The following is a 20,777-nucleotide window of genomic DNA, read 5'->3' as shown; positions in this document are numbered from 1 at the left end:
CATCTCAACCAGCTTATCTTTTTTATTTGCTTAACATCTAGCAACTATTAGTATACAGCTATGATACTATAGCAACTATTTCTAAATGATGTGAAAAGTTTATACATTTGGTCTACCAAAACAAAGTTACTATATGCTATTTCAGTCCTTGTCCACAGCCCATAAGCTTTCCATGCCAAGCACGAGTGCACATCTGATAATTACTGTAGGTCTCTCCAAAAAGCGTGTCTGGACTTGCCTGAGGAACCAGAGAGTGAAACAAAGATGCTCTCAAGACCACGAAAAAAAAAACACTTACAAAACGAAATATTCCTTATTAATATTACTATGAAGCTGCTAGTGCCTTTCACTGTTTTTAGCTAAATTTGACTTGGGCTACAGACAGCAGCTACAGTTACGTACAATATCATGTAGAAGCTAAAAGTGTTAGAAAATGTCAGTATAACTTTTTAAAAGTAAACAGCAATTCTATCTTCCAGATTTGAAAACAAAAGAAATTAGAGGATTTACAAAGCACATTCATTATTTATTGAACTGCCCTAATCTTTGTGCTACAGTTATGCTACAGGATCACTGCTCTTTCCAACAGTGAAAGAACAGCTTGGCCAGGTCTCCAGTATCTGTCATATGAGAAGGTTCCACTGTGCATGCACCTGTGGCCTACAACTGAACAACAAAAGACTGGCAAAAGATGACTAATGCCTCAAAACCGTGTAACTGTTAAAAGAAGCCATTAAGATTTATTTCAGCCATTACTTGTATAATCACAGCGGCCTGCTTCTGGAGCTTAGTTGTGAGCTGGTCCCTTTCCTCTCTGTGATCCTTGTCTCTCTGCTCATGCTCTTCAAGCAATTTCACACTCTGCTGTTCAAGAGCAGCTCTCTTCTCATCTTCAAACTCCTCCTGTGAATTTAATAAGAATGAAAATTAAACAATGTGAATTTTAAGAAAACACGCAACCCTGAAGTTCTTTTGAGTGTAGCTGAAACCGTATACAAAAATGATCATCATAAACACCCATAAAGATGATTCGCAGTTTTATTTTTTACATATGAATCGTAAAATTATCAAAAGGGGGCTAGGCTGTCATAGATCCTTCCAACTATAGCCAAAGATGTCAATTCCATGAATTAATTTATATGCTGGGACAAAACTACATCTGGTAAACCTCATGGAGCTCTTCTTAAACTCTTTTACAAGGTCAAGTAACTTTTAAATTTGAGATTCTTTTGCGTGTATTATCAATTTCTATTTAAAACAGTCCACACACTGACCGAAAGAGTTTCAGAATACATTAGCTTTGATTGTTTTTTTAACAAGACAAAAATTACATTTCCTTTAACCTTGTTGCTTGTCAAGCACAATAAAAACTGCTGAAGTTTCAACTTACGGCAAAAAAATAGTGCTTAGACATTTACACTTACAAAGTTAAGGTAAGTGCATAAGGTAATTGGGTTTTAATGATACTACATGGTGCCAAGACTAAGCACACAAAAAAAGATGGAGCAAGCTCTAAGAACATTAGCAAGAACAGCACAAAATTAAGTCATTAAGGCCTATCCCACATAATATCCCTATTCCAGCAGTACCACCAACAGGAAGCAACTGTGACCTAGACAACTGACACCACCGTCAAAGACTTTCTGAAGGATTTCTGTCGAGTAACCATTGCTACTACCAAGTGGGCACGAATACAGTTTAGGTGGCTGTAGTACAATGGATGTGGCAGTGAAATTTCGCATTTAACATTCACCTGCACAAAATAAATTGGCCTCCTACTGCTACCGTGGTACAAATGTAATTAAGTGATCTATTCCTCTCTACATGTTGCTTGGCCGACCTTGATCTGGGTGATCTGTTGCTCCAACAGTACTTCTGACTGGCACTTGAGCAGCTCCATCTCCTCCTGGAACTGCTGTTGCTGTCTTGTCATCTCCTCCTCCAGCTGCCTTTTCACCCTCTCTAGCTCCCCTGCGGAGGTACTGGAGAGCTCCTGAAAAAAAAAACAACAACAACTCATGAGTTTCTAAACCCCCAACTGCTACACTGGAACATGTCTAAAGAGCAAGCAGAGTGGTCCTGGAGATTAAGGGAAAGAAAGGAATGTAAAATATTGTTACAGGCTGAGGTAGGTCTCTCTAGACATCTATTACCAACAGGCAATACCTAACTACTAACTAGTATAATACCTAACTAGGGACAATATTTCCACTTTCTAGAGCTTCAATTCAAGGGATGTTTACTTAGTTTTGATGGGTGTGAGACACACTGATCAAAAGAATCTTCTGGTTTACCTTAGTTCATTAAATTCTGGGTAAATGATTAAGAGTTAATTAACATTCCAGAAAGAGACCGTATAAGATCAGATCAAGACAAAGAATGAAAGAGGAAAAACAAAAAGGGAAAGAGAATGCGAGACCACATGAAAGAGGAGACAGACAGTTGAAACTTGAAGCTAGTGCCTGGTGAGAGTCCCTTCTTTATAATCATCCAAAAATGATTAGAGCCAAGTATTTGAATCTTTCTAAGAGAGCTTGCCATTCTGTAGCTTTTAGGGAACTTTGCGTTCCTGGAGTGAAGAATCCCATGGTTTAAAACAGTCTCTCGGTACATTTTAGAATAGGGAAATAGGCTTCCATTTATTTTACATCATCGGGGTTAGAGAAAGATTTAATTATAGGCTGTATTCTACTTCGTTTAGAAGGCCTCTGTAGGCATTGTTTAGGAGCCAAATACTTGGTAGTAGCTTGGGGTTTTATGGGTGACCTAGACATAGGTCTCTGAAATGCCTTGTCTTTAAAACTTGAAAAAAAAAACAGTAACTGTGTTGTATGTAAAGTGCCACCGTCATTGTTAATTTGTTTAACCAAGTGTGCCTGAATTACTCTTTTCACCAAAGCTGTGCCAGAGCAACAATTTGCATGACGAACTATACTATGCTCAGGTATATTCCTTGCAGAATTCTTTACAAGTTGGGGGTTACGATCAATTTTACGTATTGATGTATCCACTCAGTCAAGTCATTTTTGTAGCCTCCCATTTGTAAAAATATCTTTAGTGTAAAGTAACTACCAAGCATGACTTGATCATTCATGACTGAACAACACTCAAGTGACTGTTATATAAATACTGAAATAGTACATGATTGGATGCAGAGTTAACTTGATGAAATCAAATCTGATCAGACCTAACCTGATGAAAATCAAAAATGAAAAGCCACAGAAAAAATATCACTACGCTGCCCAATGAGTAATGCCTTCATTGGGTTGGAAGCTAGACTATTTGCACACTATCACTCATTGCGGAACCAAGTCCTCTTGAGCAGCGAGTCAAAGAGTTTTGGAATGATACGAGATGGGCAGAACAATTTGGTAAATGTGTCCAACTGACCAGTCAATGAGGAGGTCACAGTGTGTTGGTACAGGTAGGAATATCAAGTAACTACAGAACTCGCAATTGTAGTACTTCATGATAATCTGACTCCACAGCACTAAACTGATCCAAGTACCTGGATCACACTTGCTGCCCTTCTGTGGGCTGGTCCTGATGTAACAATCCAGCAGAGCAATGGAACAAGACATCTGCACCCTGGTGCAAAGCAGTTAACAATGTAGAGCTTGTATTGCTTCCAGTGGTACATACACTGTTAGACAATATTAATTGTAAATTCCTTGCCGATGTCAAATGTTAATCAGTGCAATTAATTTTATTGAACAAATGACTTACAAATGTCTGTGCAACTGCTAGAAAAGATTGCTATTTTTCCTGATGATTGAAATTTGCTGCAGTTATAATTTGATGTTACATTTGATGCTCGTGAAATAATTACAATTACACACCAAGTATCAAAAACACCACTGTCTTGTTCCACCAGCTTGTCTTTGTAATTGTAAAAAACATATTAAAACAAGTCCAACTGAGCCATTTTAACAACTTACACGATTTTTACATAGTAAAAACACTCAACGGACACCTGATGTGGTCAGTCAGTAATGTCACCATTGCTGAGTTTAGATAAAATCATTATTTCTGAGTGTTATGACATTACAGGACCAAAATTGTATAGTACACAACAGACCAAGTCCTGCTAGACTGTGACCAGCCTTTGTCAACAAATGCCCTTAGTTTGCACAGCTATGACTCCTTTAACTTACCAAAGGCATTTGGTACAGCGTATACGATTAATTACAGCTGCATACATTTTTCTGTTATGCACTTATTCTGCTACAGAAACTGGGGTGTCTTGAAATGTGAAAAATGGAAAATAATCAATTAACCCTTTTGGGAGAATGAACTGTCCTTCTCCTTTTTATGCTGGATCAAGAAAATATTTCAACTTTTCCCAGCTAGTGTTTCCTGGATATACCGTACTATATAATGCAAGAACACCAGAGAAAGATTCAGAAGTCTTTGAAAATCTATACAAATTTAAAAGATGGACAAAATCCCAGATTTTCACATTCTACCATCACCTAGAGTACGTCCAGACATTTTGTAACTACTTTAAGCTGCCTTAGAGCTATCTCTATTTATACCATCCATTTTAGAACTTATTTTCAATAGTAACAGACCATCAGAATTAAGAACTTAATTCACCTTATTAGTAATGGGACTCTAACCCCAGTAACTTCCTTCGCAGTCACACTAAAATAACATTAAAACTATAGTTTGAAGCACTTCAAATTATGCATCATATTAAGCGATGTAGCGGTTTATGGTTCCCTACAAAATGCATCTTAGAAAGCAGTCTACTGAATGACCCCCAACATCCCAAACCCACACTCCACCCCAAGTGACCTGGAGCTGCAGCTCATGGTGAGCCTTCAGCGTGTCGATGTCTTGAGCTAGCTGCTGTGCAAGATGCTGCTCATGGCGGCGTCTCTCCAGGCTGTGCAGCTCACTGAGCTCCTGCAGGGCCTTGCTGTGCTGCTCCTCCAATGCCTGCACCTCTTCTCGCAGTGCCTCCAGAGTTCGGCCCCTCTCTGCCTCCAGGCACTGCTGCTGATCGCTCAGGGCTGCGGCCAGCTCTGCCTGCACAAACACAGAAGACATGGATAAGGGCCCAACACCTGGCAACACGTGTAGTCAAGGAAGAGGAGATCGAATTCTTACAGGACTATTTTAGGGTTTTGCATTCACAGTTAAGAAAATCGAACTCTAAAGTAATGGGCATTACAACCTCTTAAGTCTAGCATCTTCAAAAGGTCTCCAAGACCCAGTCTGGTCAACCATCACAGCTGTAGGCCACACAAGCCATCTATAAGGGGTGTAATGGGGTCATATTGCATCATTGGCCCTGGCCAAAAGCAAGCCCAGAAATCAGGACATTTCGCATAAAATTAAAAAAATAAAGCCATCCATTACCAACAAACACTACAAAATTTAAATCGTGTGTAAACTGTTTTGTTAATAAGTATGTTTGGAGAGTTTAACCATTTAACGTCTGTACCCCACAAATTTGACGAGCTTGGTTAGGCACACTAAACAAAATTGACCTCAATTCCAAAAAGCATCATAAAGGCCTTAGTAAGCTGTTCTTGAACCTTAAACACTCTTTTCAAGCTTCTGACTAGGTTAATGTTTTATTCAATTATTTCATAACTGAATTAGAAATAACCATGTTAAGAGCTTTAGATTCAGAATTAAATCTAATCTTCTTAATCCACCTTCTAATTAAAAAAGGAGCAAATATTCTGAAGGCAGAGCTACTGTTCTAATGGGGTTGAAAGATTACCATACTGAAAACCTGATTGTGAAAAGAAAACCTCACTCTATCAGAAAACAAATTTTGAGTTAAATTATCAAGGAACAGTTACTTTTTAAACTGGACACTAAATAGAAAAATCTTGAAAGCCATCTATATGGTAACAGAACATTAAATACATTTTCTAGAAAGATGAATACTACATGTATGAAAGTGCTGAATGACATTTCCTCGTCTTTCAGAAGACTTAAAGGCACTATTTCATAAAAAAATATTGCATCAAGTTTAAAGGGGATACTTTTACCAGTCAATTAAGACTGGTTTAGAGAGCTGTTCAACATAGCATCTAGCACTGTAAAAAAAACTCTAGTAAATCAGATTTCTACTAAATCTAAAAATGTATATTTTAAGTCAAACCTGGGCTATTAACACTTTTCCCTGAGCAACTAGCTTATGTTTGTAGTGCTTGTTATATTAGAGATTTTCAAGTAACTAGTTATAGTACAAACTCTTCCACTTTTATGTTAGTACAAAAACACAGTGATTATGCCTCAACAAAATACAAAATAATGAAAATGTGGTCTTAGTGCTTGCTGTATGGCTAAAAGTGCTTATTTTACATAGAATAGTGTGAGGCTTTTGGTCATGTGCTCTTATTCTGTATTAATACTATATTAACACAGTAAAACAAATTCATAGCACTTGCACCGATTTTCCAACTTGTGTAATGGTGCCATTATGCAAATCTTATGTAACCAACTCTGAAGCAACCTGTTCTTGGCTATTGCATAAAATCAAATATGCAATATAGCATTCTTTAATTTACAGAAAATAAATTAAACATAGGAGACCCAACACTGTACTGAGCAGTTATTAAACTGATCAAAACCTGCACAATTTTTGCAAAAAAGTGCAAGATATTCAGAGGATGCAGGAGGTGAAGTTTATTTATCCAGGGAAAGAGCTCACACTACAGTATGCTATTTACATATCAAACACAAGCATTGTATAACGCCAATTCTATTACAGAACTTAAGTGAGGTTTTATGTACAAGACATCTTGCATTAGTTAGTAGGAGAGAGAAATATTAATTTACATATCCCTCTCCTAAAAAAAATCACAGACTGTTTAAGATGTATATAGTGTAATGAATGTTCAGTTAATGAAAAAAGTTACCTTGTGAGCTTCTTCCAGCTCAGCTGCCATAGCTTTGAATTTGTCTATGTGAACCTGAGCCAGCTCCTTCCTCAGCTCTTCTGTGGCAGATGTCAGCTGCACCTGGTGTTCTGCTCTCAGCCTCTCCAGCTCTACAGTGTGGTCCTTCTCTCTCTCCCGCTCCCTCTCAGCAAAGTGAGTCTTCAGGTCCTGGAGAGCCTGCTCTTTTTCATTCCGGATGCACTGAATCTCTGCCAAGTAAGTGGACTCCAAAGTGTCCATGTTGGACAACATCCTGGCCTCCAGCTCGTCCTTCTCAGCCTTGTGTTTGGCCAGCAGCTCTGCCTCTAAAGCCTCAAGCTCTGCCTGATGCCTCTCTTTCAAGTCCTTCTGAAGCTGATGTGCATTCTTTAGCTCCCCTAACTGGTTACAAAAATGTTCTTGCAGTGCTGACCTTTGTGCTTCTAGGTCTTGTACATGCTTAACCTTCAGTTCATTAAGAACAGCCTCCTGTTTAAGGGCAAACTCTTCTCTCAGCTGATTTTCCTCTTCCTGGAACCTACAGACAAGAATATGAAAACAGTACTAAAAAAGCTACTATGCAAAGGCAAGTCACAGGTGAAAACAAGACTAATAATAATAATAATAATATTAATATTATTATTATTAATAATTCCTTACACTTATACAGGTAATGGGGAATCCCCTCCACCACCAATGTGCAGCCCCCACCTGGATGATGCAACGGCAGCTATATGGTGCCAGAATGCTCACCACACATCAGCAATCAGTGGGGAGGAGAAGAGTGATGAAGCCAATTCATAGATGGGGATTTTTAGGAAGCCATGACTGGTAAAGGCCAATGGGAAATTTAACCAGGACGCCAGCATTACACCCCTACTCTTTTCAAGAAACACCCTGGGACTTTTAATGACTATACAGACTCAGGACGTTGCCTTTACCAGTATAGTGTCCCCTGGGGCATTAGGACCCACACAGACTTCAGGATTAGCACTCCCTGCTGGCCCCACTAACACCTCTTCCAACAACAACAACCTTAGCTTTTCCCAGGAGGTCTCCTACTGACCAGGCTCACACCCGCTTCGCTTCAGTGGGTTGCCAGGTGTGAGCTGCAGGGTGATATGGCTGTTGGCTAGTCTATAATACATCAGATTGTCTGACTGAACCTGCTGTACCAGACGGTTCTTATTTTGGTTAACTATTAAATTTCATATTAAAGAATTTGTTCTCCAACAAAAATACTTTGAAACACAACAAAGGCATTTAGGGAAACCTGTTGGATCTGAAACAGAAATTTAAATCTACTTTGGTTTAGACCATAAAAACTTAGCAGGTCAAATACTACCATACTATAAAAACACCATGCAGCAGTGGGTCTGCCATGATCTTACTTGCTCTGTGCCTCCCGCAACCTGGCTTCTGTCTGCTCCTGCAGGGCAGCATTCAGTTCTCTGAGCTCCTCTGCCATCGTCGCTCTGGCAGTGCTGAGCTCACTGTCATACTGTGCTTGGATCTTGTGTTGGACAGCAAGGATCTGGGGATTCTGCTCAGTCTCCAGGCTGTGATGGAGATGCTGCAGTTGCCTGTGCTCTTCCACAAGCTGCTCTTCCAAGCGGTTCGCCTCTTCCTCTCTGGTCTGAAGCTCCTTCCTCAAGGCCCCTCTCTCCTCCTTCCACAGGCATTCCAACTCTTCTCTGAGAGCAGCGAGACGCTCCTCTGCCTGAGCCTGCAGCTCCTCCCTCTGGCGCTGCAGCTCTTCCTCCTTCTGCCCCAAGAACTGCCTCGTCACCATCTCGCCTTCCTCTCTCCTGGCCTCTTCCACCTTGCGCTGGAGCTCCTCCAGAGAATCCTGCTTAACCTTTTTAATTAAAGAACATTAACCACAGTAAACAATTTATATCCATGAACCCCAGCTCACTACCACAGAACAGCACTTCTCAACTGGTGTGCTATAGCACAAAGAAGGGCCATCGGTGTGCCAAGCTGATGGTGTGCCACAGCGTTTTGGAGAAAAGTTACACATGAGAAGAATAATAAATTATACATATTAGTTTTGCAGAGTAATCTAGGTCTCAAAGTGCACATTTGGTATATAAACAAGAATGAATCCATGCTCTTAAACTCTAGAAGTAGGAATCGTGTGGTACAAGTGTTCTTTTTTGACAAAAGCAGAACATCTGAAACCAAATTAGCAAGAGCTCCATGTTTCGTGGTTAGCAGTTCCCAACAGAGTAAGGTGACAATGACAATTAGCGGGAAATTCAAATTAAATATTATAGGTTGTTCTTAATAATGTCCTTTTGATGGCGATTTGTATAAGGGGAGGGGACAGTGTGCCGCAAATTTGAGAAAAACTGTCGGAGAACTACCATCCCCATCCCCACAAAGCATTGTTGCTCTGAAAGTTGTCCCCATTGACTAGTAGCTCCTACATAGAGTATATTCAATAGCATTAATCTGAAACATTATTCATTTTACACTTAAAATGTAACATACAAATCCACACAGATAAGGTTTTCATACTAGCATTTGAAAGTTGCAATAGGCCATTATACAATGTTTGCTTTGATCATCCAGGCCAGCTACAAGATCATAAAATAAATCGATGTGTTTTTGGAATTTGTTCATGACTGAAAAGTGACTTGCATAAATACTTCGGCACTTTCTTAATGAGAGTTGATTGGGCACAAGTGATGAAGCAACATTTTCAAGACTGGTGAAAATAAAGAACAAAAGAAATGCATTTTTGCAATATGTTGGAGGCTGGACTGAGCATGTATATTGGTCGGTGAACATCCAACAAGATGTTACAGATCTGAGAGAGTGCGTCATGAAACCTCGTTAAGATCAATGGGGAGGCCTAAGTGTGACAGTTGGGACACTCAATAATGCTCCATACAATTACCTGCTCTACAGCTTGTTTTTGAAGTTCCTCATATTTTTCACCAACACTCTTCAGGTTTTCAGCATGTTCTTCCTTCAGAAGGGCAATCTGCCTTTCCAGCTGCTGAACTTGCTCCCTCTCCAAATTAAGGTGTGCAAGGCTGACAGAGTGTTCTTCCTTAAGAGCATGAACCCGCTCTGCCACCTCTGCCTCTACCTGCCGAGCTACATCCTGGGCACTCTGAAGACGCAGCTTTGTTATTTCTGCAGGGAAAAGATCAACAGTCAATGGAAATGTACCTCTGTGCGTGCAAACCAATTATTATACTGAAACACCAGATTCAAGAAAAACATTTAAAAAGTATTAAGTAAAGTTTATAATGTCCCAACCCAATGTATCCTTTTTAAAATTTATGAAAAAGGAAGATCTAAGGTCATGTTTGATGCCGATTGTATGATGTATTCAAGTCAGGTAATTCATCAAGCGATTAAACAGCTATTGTGTTCACCACTATGTTGAGTACACACATACAAACAGCTACCACAGGTTTGTGGTGATGGACTGAAGTTATGCAATTGGTTCTTCAGATTCAGTGAATTTATTGGACAATGCAGACTGCAAAACAAATGTGCACCAACATGCATCCCTAAAGACAGGTCAACCTCTCATAAGATGGTACTCAGACTGTTCAATTAACTGTGTCTTGACTAATCTTTAAGTTTTCAAAAAGTTAGCTCTCAACACAAGCAAATAGTTTAGTTTTAGTAGTCGGTTATATTTTGATGGTGAAACAGGAAAGTTTTTCCAAACCAAAAAAAAAAAATAAACAAACACTGTTACACAGAATCGCAAAGAACAACAAATGTTTGTTAAACTTAAAAACGGCAAGGCATTAAACAAAAGTTCTGTGATTTTTCTTTCAGATATATTTTAATAGCAGGAAGTCACAACAAAATTAGGTTAGGTTTCTGATTGAGAGACTTAAAACCAACCATAACAAATTAAAAAAAGTAGATAACTAACCTTTGATGTGGTTGTCGGACAGTTTAGCCCGCAACTGCTCCAGATCCAGAATGTGTTTTGTTTTTAAATCTTCAATCTCCGAGAAATAACGGTCAGCAAGGTCAGTTTTCACTTGTAATAAGTCCTCCTTATACTGAAGTAACAAGTAAGATTTCACATTTTCAAGCTCTTGCTTGCGTTTCTCCTCCAGTTGCAGGCGAAGGGAGTCCAGCTCCTCCTGTTCGAGGGAATAAGCCACAACTGAGCCTGATAATGCACAATTTATTTAAAGGCTTTTGTGTAGCTGGATGATTTAGCCCTAAAATGTACAGGTACATGTAAACTTTCTATCCTCTTCTGTTGTACAAAAAAACAGAGTACAGAATTTCTAGGTTTGCCAAATTTAACATTAAAACCCTTCTACATTAAGGAATAGGAATAAAGTAGCACTGCTCACTATAACATTGTACATCCTTACAAAATACTACTGTGAGCTTTCCATATTGCAGGATAACATTTATTACCCATCATTTATGTTATGTTAACTCATGCATGAAAGCACTGACAACCGCAACAGGTCTTGATAAGGTTTTCAGAAAATTCCTTACTTTATGCTTTTCCAGTTTTTGAGTAATTTCCCCTAAGAGGTCACTTCTCTCTTCATCCACTATTCCTTCAGATAGGCAACTGCAGCAACATGAAACATTCAAAGTCAACCAAAAAGATTCAGTAGAGCAAGGAAAAAATGGTCAACCTTGACAGATTTCAAATTAGAATGGCTAAGACCTCGCATTTTATTAAACTACATTTCAAATGTTTCTGTAACAAGGCAGACTATCAGAATTAACTTACAAGATATGACTTGAATGTACCATAGTTTAAAAAAAAAACAGCTTTGCTGAAAATGGGGTGTGTAACAATGTGATCCCTGAGAGTCACAAATGTAATGTTCAAATAATCCTGACTCTCTGTGGTCATTAAAAAGCCCAGGGCATTTCTCAAAAAGAGTAGGGGTATAACCCCGGCATCCTGGCCAAATTTCCCTTTGGCCCTTACCAATCATGGTCTCCTAATAATCTCCCTCTATGAACTGGCTTCATTACTCTGCTCTCCTCCCCACTGATAACCGACGTGTGGTGAGCGTTCTGGCGCCATCCCTCAAATATAAAGTTAACATATCTTCCACCACTCTTCCATTTCTAGACATATATTTATGTATTAACCATCTATAACTCTCTACCTCGGTCTATTACAAACCCACAGATTCACACAGCTATCTTCTGAACAGCTCTTTTCATTCCCTTTTCACAGTCCTCACGCTACGTCGACTCTGCAGTGACGATATAGATTTTTAGAACCAAGCACTCAAAATTCATTCCCCCCCCCCCCCCCCCCCATCAACAGAGGATAGCCCACCCAGGTTATCGAGAGGGCCCTCACCTGGGCCAAAAACAGCCCTCGGATCATCAACTAGATCAGGAACTCCTGGTCTCATAAACACATTCCCTTGGTGCTTCCCCAACACCCTAATACCCTTTCTATCCCCAAGACCATCATTAACAACTACTCCATTTTACAGGAGGATCCCTCCATCGGTACACTTTTTTCCCCGACCACCCAATCATCATTTATTGCCGACCACCCAAGCTATATAAACTTCTTGTTCATAGCTCCCTTGACCGCACTCAGCAATCATCCCCACCAGGCACTGCAACAGAACTCGCTGCAAATACATATCTATCAACACTCTCATTCAGGGCCCTTCAGGTCAATTCCAGATCACCCAGATGACATCCTGTATCTCCAGCAACCTCATTTACTGCATGACTAGGAGACCGCTTCAGAGAACATGTTAGGGCTGTGAAGATTAAAGATTTCTCCAAGCCCATAGTTTCTCATTTCACCTCAGATGGCCACGATCACACTGATCTCTCTGTCTCTGTTCTCAAAGAAGGGTTTCTCAACTCCCATAGCAGAAATGCAACAGAAACTAAACTCATCCTGAAGCTAGGTTCACACCTTCCCCCTTCTCTCAATGATACTTATTTTCGTGTAATCTAGTCTTTTCTCATGCAGGTTTTGGACTTCACACCTTTCTCCACCCCTCTCTACTTTGCACTTCCTGAGTGGCCTCTCTGCCCCTCCCTCCTCCACTTTTCCAGCTTTTGTTCTCCTGTCTATTTAACCTTTGCCAGCTACCCTGTCTTTCTCAAAATAGAATAAGCCTCAACGGCCAAAATGTATTCCCTTTCTTTTCAGCATGGAATAAACCTGTTACCTATCCTAAATTGGGCTCTTTTGTTCACTACTGAAATGTTTATTAAGGAGACACTCAAGACATTTTTTTACCTATTTGTCACCTGTTTTTGTTCCAATACTATGCCCTGCCAGGAATAAGCAAACCAAGTGACCATGATCGGCATTCCCTGGCTAGTGGAATTTTAATTTAGACAGATGCTTTGAACTCCACCTGCTGAAGAGTGTGACAATACTACCCTAAAACATTGCCACATTCATCACTGAAAAAGTGCTTATAATACATAAACCTTCAAATGGCAACCTAAGAAAAAAAAAAAGTTGAAGTGCACATACAGCTTTCAGATACTGTCTAAGCAGAAACCCAACCAACCTGACATCCCCAGTCTCTAGGAAAGATTCCTCCTTGGCTCCTTTCTCCAACCTGAGCTGCAGTATTGCTATTTCTTCCCTGTAGCTCTCCTCCGCGTAGCGGAGTCTTTGCTCAAAGTATGTCCGCAGGTTCTCTAGCTCAAGCTCGTTGTGTGCCTGGAGGTCTCGGCGCTGCTGGTTGAACTCCTGCTTGAGTCGCTCAAGATCTTCCACATGGGATGAACGTGCTAACAGCTGCTCTTTAAGCTCTGGGGGGGGGGGGCGTACAAAACAATCAATACCTAATGAATTTAGCCCGGTTTACATTGTGCATGCCTTCTATGCAATTCAGTTTTTGTTTAACCTTTCACCATAAGGTAATGTTTATGGTGAAAACGGCAAAGCTTCAAAAATAAGACATATTAATATAGCACATAAAATCTATCAAATGTCATCACATTGTTGGGGGTGGGGGTGATAGTGTCATTTTGCCTTAAAACATTTCTCTGGAAAAATATTGTTCAACTCAGGAAAGGGAAGAGGGAATATTTTCCCCAAGTTGGAGACCATCACAAATTTGGAAGCACCTACCACCCAGTTCCTGCCGGCTGGTACGCATGCTCTCTAGCTGAGACCACAGGTTGGCCACTTCTTGCTCTGAGCGGGACTTCAGCTCATCATATTCAACCTGAAGCTTCTCCATCTGTTAATCCATGCCAAAGAAAGAAAAAGGTTTAATAGCAACGTATGCACTGGGAGAACAGCATCTGCAAAATCAAACTACCTTATCCAAGAATTATTTAAATATTCGCCTAACAGAAAAAAAGGCAATCAAGCAAATTGTTTAAATCAGGGATGTCCAACTCATTGTAATGATGGGCCTGATTTGATTTGAATACTAGGCAAAACCATTACATAGTGTTTTGCACTTTTGCAATCCAACTTTGAAAAGCAATAAGCAGTCATTTTATCTTCACTAAATGTCAGTTTGGCAAACAACAAATCTACCACTTGCTATAAACACTTGATTTATGAGTTTTAGCTAAAATGAAGCATGAACGTTAATAGCATAACTCTATTTCACCATTTTTGCTACAAAAAGCATTTCCCTTCAAAGGATTTTATTGCCTTATTTTTAAAATATCAGCAAAACATTCCCGGTGCTTCAGGTGTTACGTACACAAATAAGGAAAGCAATTCCCTAGACTATAAAACTAAGTAATAGAAAGGAATGAAAGACTAGCAGTCAAAAACATTTGCATTGCCTTAAATTTAGTACACTAGTACCACATGACATAATATGTAAAAGTTAGTACAGTTAAATGCACTAATAATCATACACAGTGTTCTTATTTTGACAATTTAGCATTCTTGATTTTCTTATCAAGTAACAGAAATGTAATAGAAACTGACTTATGCAAAATGTTGCATTCTCTGGGGGAATGACTATGGGTGTATGTTACAATAACTGCAGGTAAACCAGATGACTGAAATGCAAGAATATGGGCTTTGGGATTAGTGATCACCTGTAAACTTCACCTGAGGAACCAACAACACTAACATGAAAAGTGAGAGGCAATCAACTTTTTGATTTGGTGTTGTTAAATGGGGAAACCAAATTCACAAAGGGCAAGATTATAAAGGACACTGAACTACAAACTGAAAAGGCAGAACAATATTTTCTAAGCAATAAACTTTTATAGCTCTTGTTCTTTTCCAACATGTACCTGTCAAAATCAAGTATGCTAGTTTTCCATTCGCTTCTACAAAAATATTTAAAATTCCACTTCTCGTAGACAATTTTTGTTCAATGAAACAATAAGGCTCTCATTACTAGGTTGAAAATGCTCCTTTTGAAATCACAAATACTTGGTTCGCGAGACAGATCTGGCATAATGTTTGCCATCCCTGATTTAAATGAAATTCTATGGATAATTTTACAACTCAGGTTAATCAGCTGTAGTCACACTAAAAAGACAGGTTACGAGAACAGGCTACTCCTGTTTCAATGAGACAGAACTATGAAGTTCTAAATAAGCTGCCCTTGCCTGCTGCTGCAGCTGTCCTTTCTCCGAATTTCTGGTGGTCAGCTCCTGCAAATGGGATGCATGCTCCTCCTGCAGCCTCGTCTCCAGCTCCCGCAGAGCGGCACCGTGCTTCTTCTCCAAGTCCTCCAGCGCACCTGGACACAGCAACACTTTGGGTACAGTGCAAGACTAACAGTATCGGAAACCCATGGAAAAACTGAAGAACACACTATATATATATACACAAGCAAATGTCTGTGGTCTGTTTTTGAAAAAGGGAAAGTTCGCCCCCCATCTGGAAAAAAAGGTTTTAAGATTCATTTAATTTGCTGTTCCATGGATTGAAATGTACAAATGTGCTGTAACTTGAAAATAGTCTCAGGACCAGTATATCACGCAAATCACTGTACTTTCCAACAGGTGCACCAACAAGAGGTTAAAGAAGCAACTAGTCTTTTGACTTCCAATATTTTTAATACATTACTGCTATCCTTCTGCGAGATCTAAGAATTATGATAATGTGATGCATTATGCAGAAGGAAGATGTACTCACGGGTAGCGCCGTCTCTTTCTGAACAAGTGATGCTGAGCAGCTCCTCCAGCCTGTGGATCTCCTGGTGACTTCGGCTTTGCAGCTCTTCCAGCTGAGCCTGTTTCTCATTCAGTCTCTGCTGCAGCTCTCCAAGGCTCTTCTCCGACTCCTCCTTCCATTCCAGTTTCAGAGCCTACACATAGAACAGCAATGCAAGCACTGATTCCAGTGTTTCACCGGATATTTGGAAACTTTTTGAAAAGCTCATTTCTACTCAGTAGAATTTAGTACTAGATTCTCACTATTAATCAGATGTATGCTGTCAAGTATACAGTTTCATTAACTGACCTGTAAACACAAAGGTCTTAAACCCTTTGTGTTAAAAATGAGCAAAGTGTTAAAAATGAGCACACAATGAGTGTACAAAAACATTTACAAATCAAATTTTAGAAAACAAGAAGCACGATCTTTGTAGGAAAAATCCAAATTAGCAGCACGCAGCAATCACTAGTGACAAAACCAATGTATAAGTTTTAACCTTTGAGAGTTCATAACCAAAAAAGTCATTTGAACGTAGAATCGATTACTTTAACTTCAGATATTGCCTTATCTGATTGTTAATAAATAATTCACTGAATTTTAATATTCCAATATTAACATTCATAAGTTGTTGCTTGGGAAAAACCAAGCACACCATAACATTTTATATATAGGTAGTGGACAGAAAACGGAAATGGCAATATGAAAATCACTTTATGGGGCAATGGGTCACCTTCACTTGTTTTAGAAAGCTCAGTCTACCAATGTCTAGAGTTCTGCAAGACAGATGCATCAATTAACTCAAGCCTGGAGGGTGGAAAACTTTCAGACATCAATCCAAATATCCCATAAATGCACAGTTGGGCTCATATCTGCTGACTAAGAAGGTCATGACATATGGATGAAAGTGTCATACTATTCAAACCATTGGGTGACACCACATGCTCTGTGGATGGGGGGGGAATGGTCATCCTTGCCTAAGAAAAGAAATGCTTTAACATGGCATTAAAATGATCACTCAGTACTATTAAGTAACAATTAACACTGATTTTGACTTTTAACGGAATAAGTGCCCCTTAATATTACAGAACCCATCACTGTCAAAATCAGGGGTTGCACGGCTGTAGAGTTCTTTAGGTTGGCACCACACATGCACTTGTCTGTTCTTTTCAAGCAAAAGAGAGATGATTCATCTGAACACATTTCTCCAATGCTTGATAGGCATTACCTGTGCTTTTGCACCACCGGACTCACAAGCATGCATTTCCATTTGTGATGAGCAGTCTGTGCACTGCAACCCAATTACAATCTGTGGAGTTCTTAGCAGACCGTTTTTGATTAAACTGGATTCACACCCCATGTTAAAATTTGCATTCAATTGATTTCTTAGCTTCCTGCCCGTTTTGCCTTGCATTTCAAATTAAAGCATAGATAGCATGATCTTAGTGGACAGAAGTGCGTGCTCAGTTACCCTATGCCGATGTCCTTCCCTCAGACCTTCATGTATCTGTCGCTTATAAAATTATTGTAAAATGTAACTAAAATTGCTTTCCAGTCACTTGACATTAATTTAATTTATTAATATATGCTATTAATAAGTGTCATTGACTAATAATGACTTTTAATGCCTATTATTATTAGTAAGAGTATTACAGCTAATGCATGTAGAGCCTTTAGTATGTGATAGAGAATATTCTGATATCTGTGGGAGTAATGAGAACTGAAATTAAATACATATTTAAACTGAGTGTAAGTCTTAAATGTTTGCCACATCTGAGTGTCATTTGAATGGATTTGCTGTATTTTTTATGTGGTGGGACTAATCTTACGGTTCCCAGGGAAAGCAGGGTTATTGGGGAAAATGGGGGTGCAGAGAATACGTTATGTAGGCAAACATAAGGGTACACTGAAAAACACTCTTGGATGAAGTGCAACAAAAGTTATGCACTTTCACAGGCTACTTTATAGTATTGCAGACAAATGTAGCCTATATATAAAACCTAAAGGGCGATGTTCGCTTATGTTTCTGAAGGAACTCCTATGAATAATTTATCAATGGAAATAAAAACCGCTTTATGACAATTTCAAATTCAAAACCAGAGCTGCTGTATTCATTTGTTTCATGACTGCTTGCAATTGAGTACCACATTAGTAGTTACATACCCTCATCTGGTATATCCAAGCATAAATGCAGTTCTTAAATTAAAATTAACATCAGGGACATTGGTATATACAAAGATGAAAGACAAAGGAAAAATTATATATTAACATTTGAATCTGTTCAGTAAATTCTGATTCACAGCTCCCTTCAGTTCTTGCCAATTAGAACAATGCTAACCCCTTAGCACAGGTTCAGCTGGTCTCCAACTTTGACTCACACGTTTGTGGTTGCAATTTAGCTCAGAGCTGGAGGAGATCTTCACATAGTACTGGATTAACTAGTCCGCAACTTAGTACACAGCTGCATGCTAAATCTAAAAGTTCTTTCCATAAAGCTCCTGCCAAACGCACCCCAACAATCGCCCCTATTTCCAAGTCACTGAGGTCTCCTCTTGCGGTCACACGAATCTAAATTATAGACAAACAGGTCTCATTTACCTTGGCGTTTCAATTTTTGCCTACTAGTAGCCTACTGTTATGATCGTGGCTGTGTGTATTATAGAGCCATAAGAACAAGGTCGGAAAACCTTTAATGTGAATAAAGCAATCCCAATACCTCTATTTTATTGGCGTGATTTTCCTCCATTTGGGTTTTCAGTTCCGATACGTCAGTCTCCCATGCATTCTTCATTTCATCTGGGGGAAAAGAGAATCAAGAAACAATTTGCCATTGAACATGTATCTCCATGGAAACTTTTGTTTTGAAAACTTATCTGAATGTGGAATCAAATGGGGTTTTAAAATCATTGTATTTTCATGTAGACAATATGATTTTAATATTCACTGGCCCACTATTTATACACAAAGTTATAACAGAGGCTCAAGGGATGTGAAGAAAAAGCTCAACTAACACTGAATAATTACTACAGACAACCCACTTGTGCTTTAAATAGGTGAGGTGAACATGGAATAAAGAATAAATGGCAATAAACCTTTCCTTTTAAGCTTAAAGTACTCAAAGAATTAATGAAAGAAGAAATAATTATCAAATGTATTCCAGGAAATTAATACAACACCTTAAAACTGATGGTTTCCCATTTAACTCACCAATCTCCTGCTGATACTGCCGAGCAACACACTGGCTCTGCTCCCGGTGCTGCTCCCGGAGGCGCTCCAGCTCAAACTGCATGCGAGTCTGCAGCATGGCACTCTCCTGTGACCTCTTGGCATTAAGACTCTCCTGAAGCTCACTCAGGGCCGCCTCCTTGTCGCGCTGCAGGTTGTTCTGGGACAGCTCCAGCTGAGCTGTGTGCAAGTTGGTCAGACTCAGTCTCAACGCCTCTATCTCCAGGTGCTTCTCCATCTGGAAGGAAGGGGACTTAGTTGGGGGGAGTTCGACTGCTTTGCCATAATCACCAAAGAAAAACCCTGCTTCCAATATTCACTTATATCAATTTCATTTATCTATTCATCTTCAAAATTGGGGTTAGCCTACCATACCAACGAGCCACAGCACAAGTCTTCTAGGAACTGAATCATTATAAGCTGACTTAATGACCGATTTGAAATTTAGTAAGTTTCTTGGTTCAACGAAGTCTTGTAGCTTCCAGAAGAGGTCCTTTGAGGCTCCATTGTTTTTATTTTTATTAGAACATCTCTAAATCACTTCACTTGAACAAGTTGAGAGCTTTGCCGTACAAAATTATTCCACATAATAAGAAATTATGACCTACTGTATAAACCTGTGGAACTAGGGTTCTCTGGACCAGAGTTGAAGAACATTACATCCTTACATACTGAATTTGAAAATCCCTTCAAACTGTGAGAAATGATAGCTAACCATTTTTCCTAATTACCCTTCCTGCGCCCTATATTAACCAGTACCATTTACACTACCCCCTGTATATGGTTTCCTAATCTGTGTAATCAATCACAGAACTTTTTATATAAAAGTAAACCAGCAAAGAACCAGGAAGACAAAAATATAAAATGTAAATTATGAGCTAAATGTGAAATGTTTTTTCTATTACACCCTTACAAAAAGCATTCCTTAGCAACCATTTTTAGCAGGATGGAACTCTTTAAGAAAAATGGAATAAATGAATGCATACAAAGGGTTATGGGATGTGCACTGATCTCACCTGAACTTGGTGAAGCTCAGCCTGGTAAGCTGCTTCCATGCGCTCTTTCAGCTCATCAAACAGCTCCTGCTGTTCACTGTTCAGCTCTGCACGCAGACACCTCAGCTCTTCCTTCTGTTTCGTGAGGAGCTCAGCAATCTCTCGTTCATGCTCACGCTCGTGGATCTGACCAAATCAGTATGGGCAATAAAACAATTTTGGTTTGCAGTCCTTGGTAAACTGTCTAGTACTTACTAAATACTAAGGTCCTGAATGGAAAACTCAACTAATTACTAAATATTCTCAATTTAAAAGATCTAAATAATTCATAACACTATGCAAAACAAACTCTGGCCTCAGGCAGTAGAACTGAACACCACTAAGAGCAGAGAACAATTGAAGGCACACGCATACCTGTTTAACCAACCCAATCTGCTTCTTCTGCTCCTCCTCCAAATTTGATTTTAGCTCTGACAGTCTCTTCTCCATCTCTACATTCAGCTCTTTGATCTAGAAATACAAGCAGAGCCAACACTTCTAAAGCACAAGTCAAATTACTCTTCTGCCCAAGTATTTTACCCCAGG

General features: G+C 39.4%; 1 protein-coding gene across 1 annotated transcript in view; it reads right to left on the bottom strand.

The window, feature by feature from the left end:
* The window catches only part of pcnt (pericentrin), a 72,519-nt gene that overhangs the window by 36,335 nt on the left and 15,407 nt on the right, over positions 1-20,777 (bottom strand). Inside the window, exons 8-23 of the mRNA XM_088930798.1 lie at positions 20,607-20,702; positions 20,214-20,378; positions 19,180-19,435; positions 18,689-18,768; positions 15,955-16,126; positions 15,423-15,556; positions 13,966-14,077; positions 13,397-13,643; positions 11,376-11,454; positions 10,789-11,005; positions 9,787-10,028; positions 8,273-8,739; positions 6,882-7,419; positions 4,798-5,031; positions 1,841-1,993; positions 757-903 (exon numbers count right to left, since the gene is read on the bottom strand). Of these exons, the coding sequence (XP_088786924.1) occupies positions 757-903; positions 1,841-1,993; positions 4,798-5,031; positions 6,882-7,419; positions 8,273-8,739; positions 9,787-10,028; positions 10,789-11,005; positions 11,376-11,454; positions 13,397-13,643; positions 13,966-14,077; positions 15,423-15,556; positions 15,955-16,126; positions 18,689-18,768; positions 19,180-19,435; positions 20,214-20,378; positions 20,607-20,702 (3,339 nt within the window). The remainder of the gene's footprint in view (positions 1-756; positions 904-1,840; positions 1,994-4,797; positions 5,032-6,881; positions 7,420-8,272; positions 8,740-9,786; positions 10,029-10,788; positions 11,006-11,375; positions 11,455-13,396; positions 13,644-13,965; positions 14,078-15,422; positions 15,557-15,954; positions 16,127-18,688; positions 18,769-19,179; positions 19,436-20,213; positions 20,379-20,606; positions 20,703-20,777) is intronic.

The sequence above is a fragment of the Atractosteus spatula genome, chromosome 13, assembly GCF_055471065.1.
Source record: "Atractosteus spatula isolate fAtrSpa1 chromosome 13, fAtrSpa1.hap1, whole genome shotgun sequence".
NCBI classification, from domain to species: Eukaryota; Metazoa; Chordata; class Actinopteri; order Semionotiformes; family Lepisosteidae; genus Atractosteus; species Atractosteus spatula.
The sequence above is the reverse complement of the archived record's forward strand: the minus strand, read 5'-3'. Positions and strand labels throughout refer to the sequence as shown.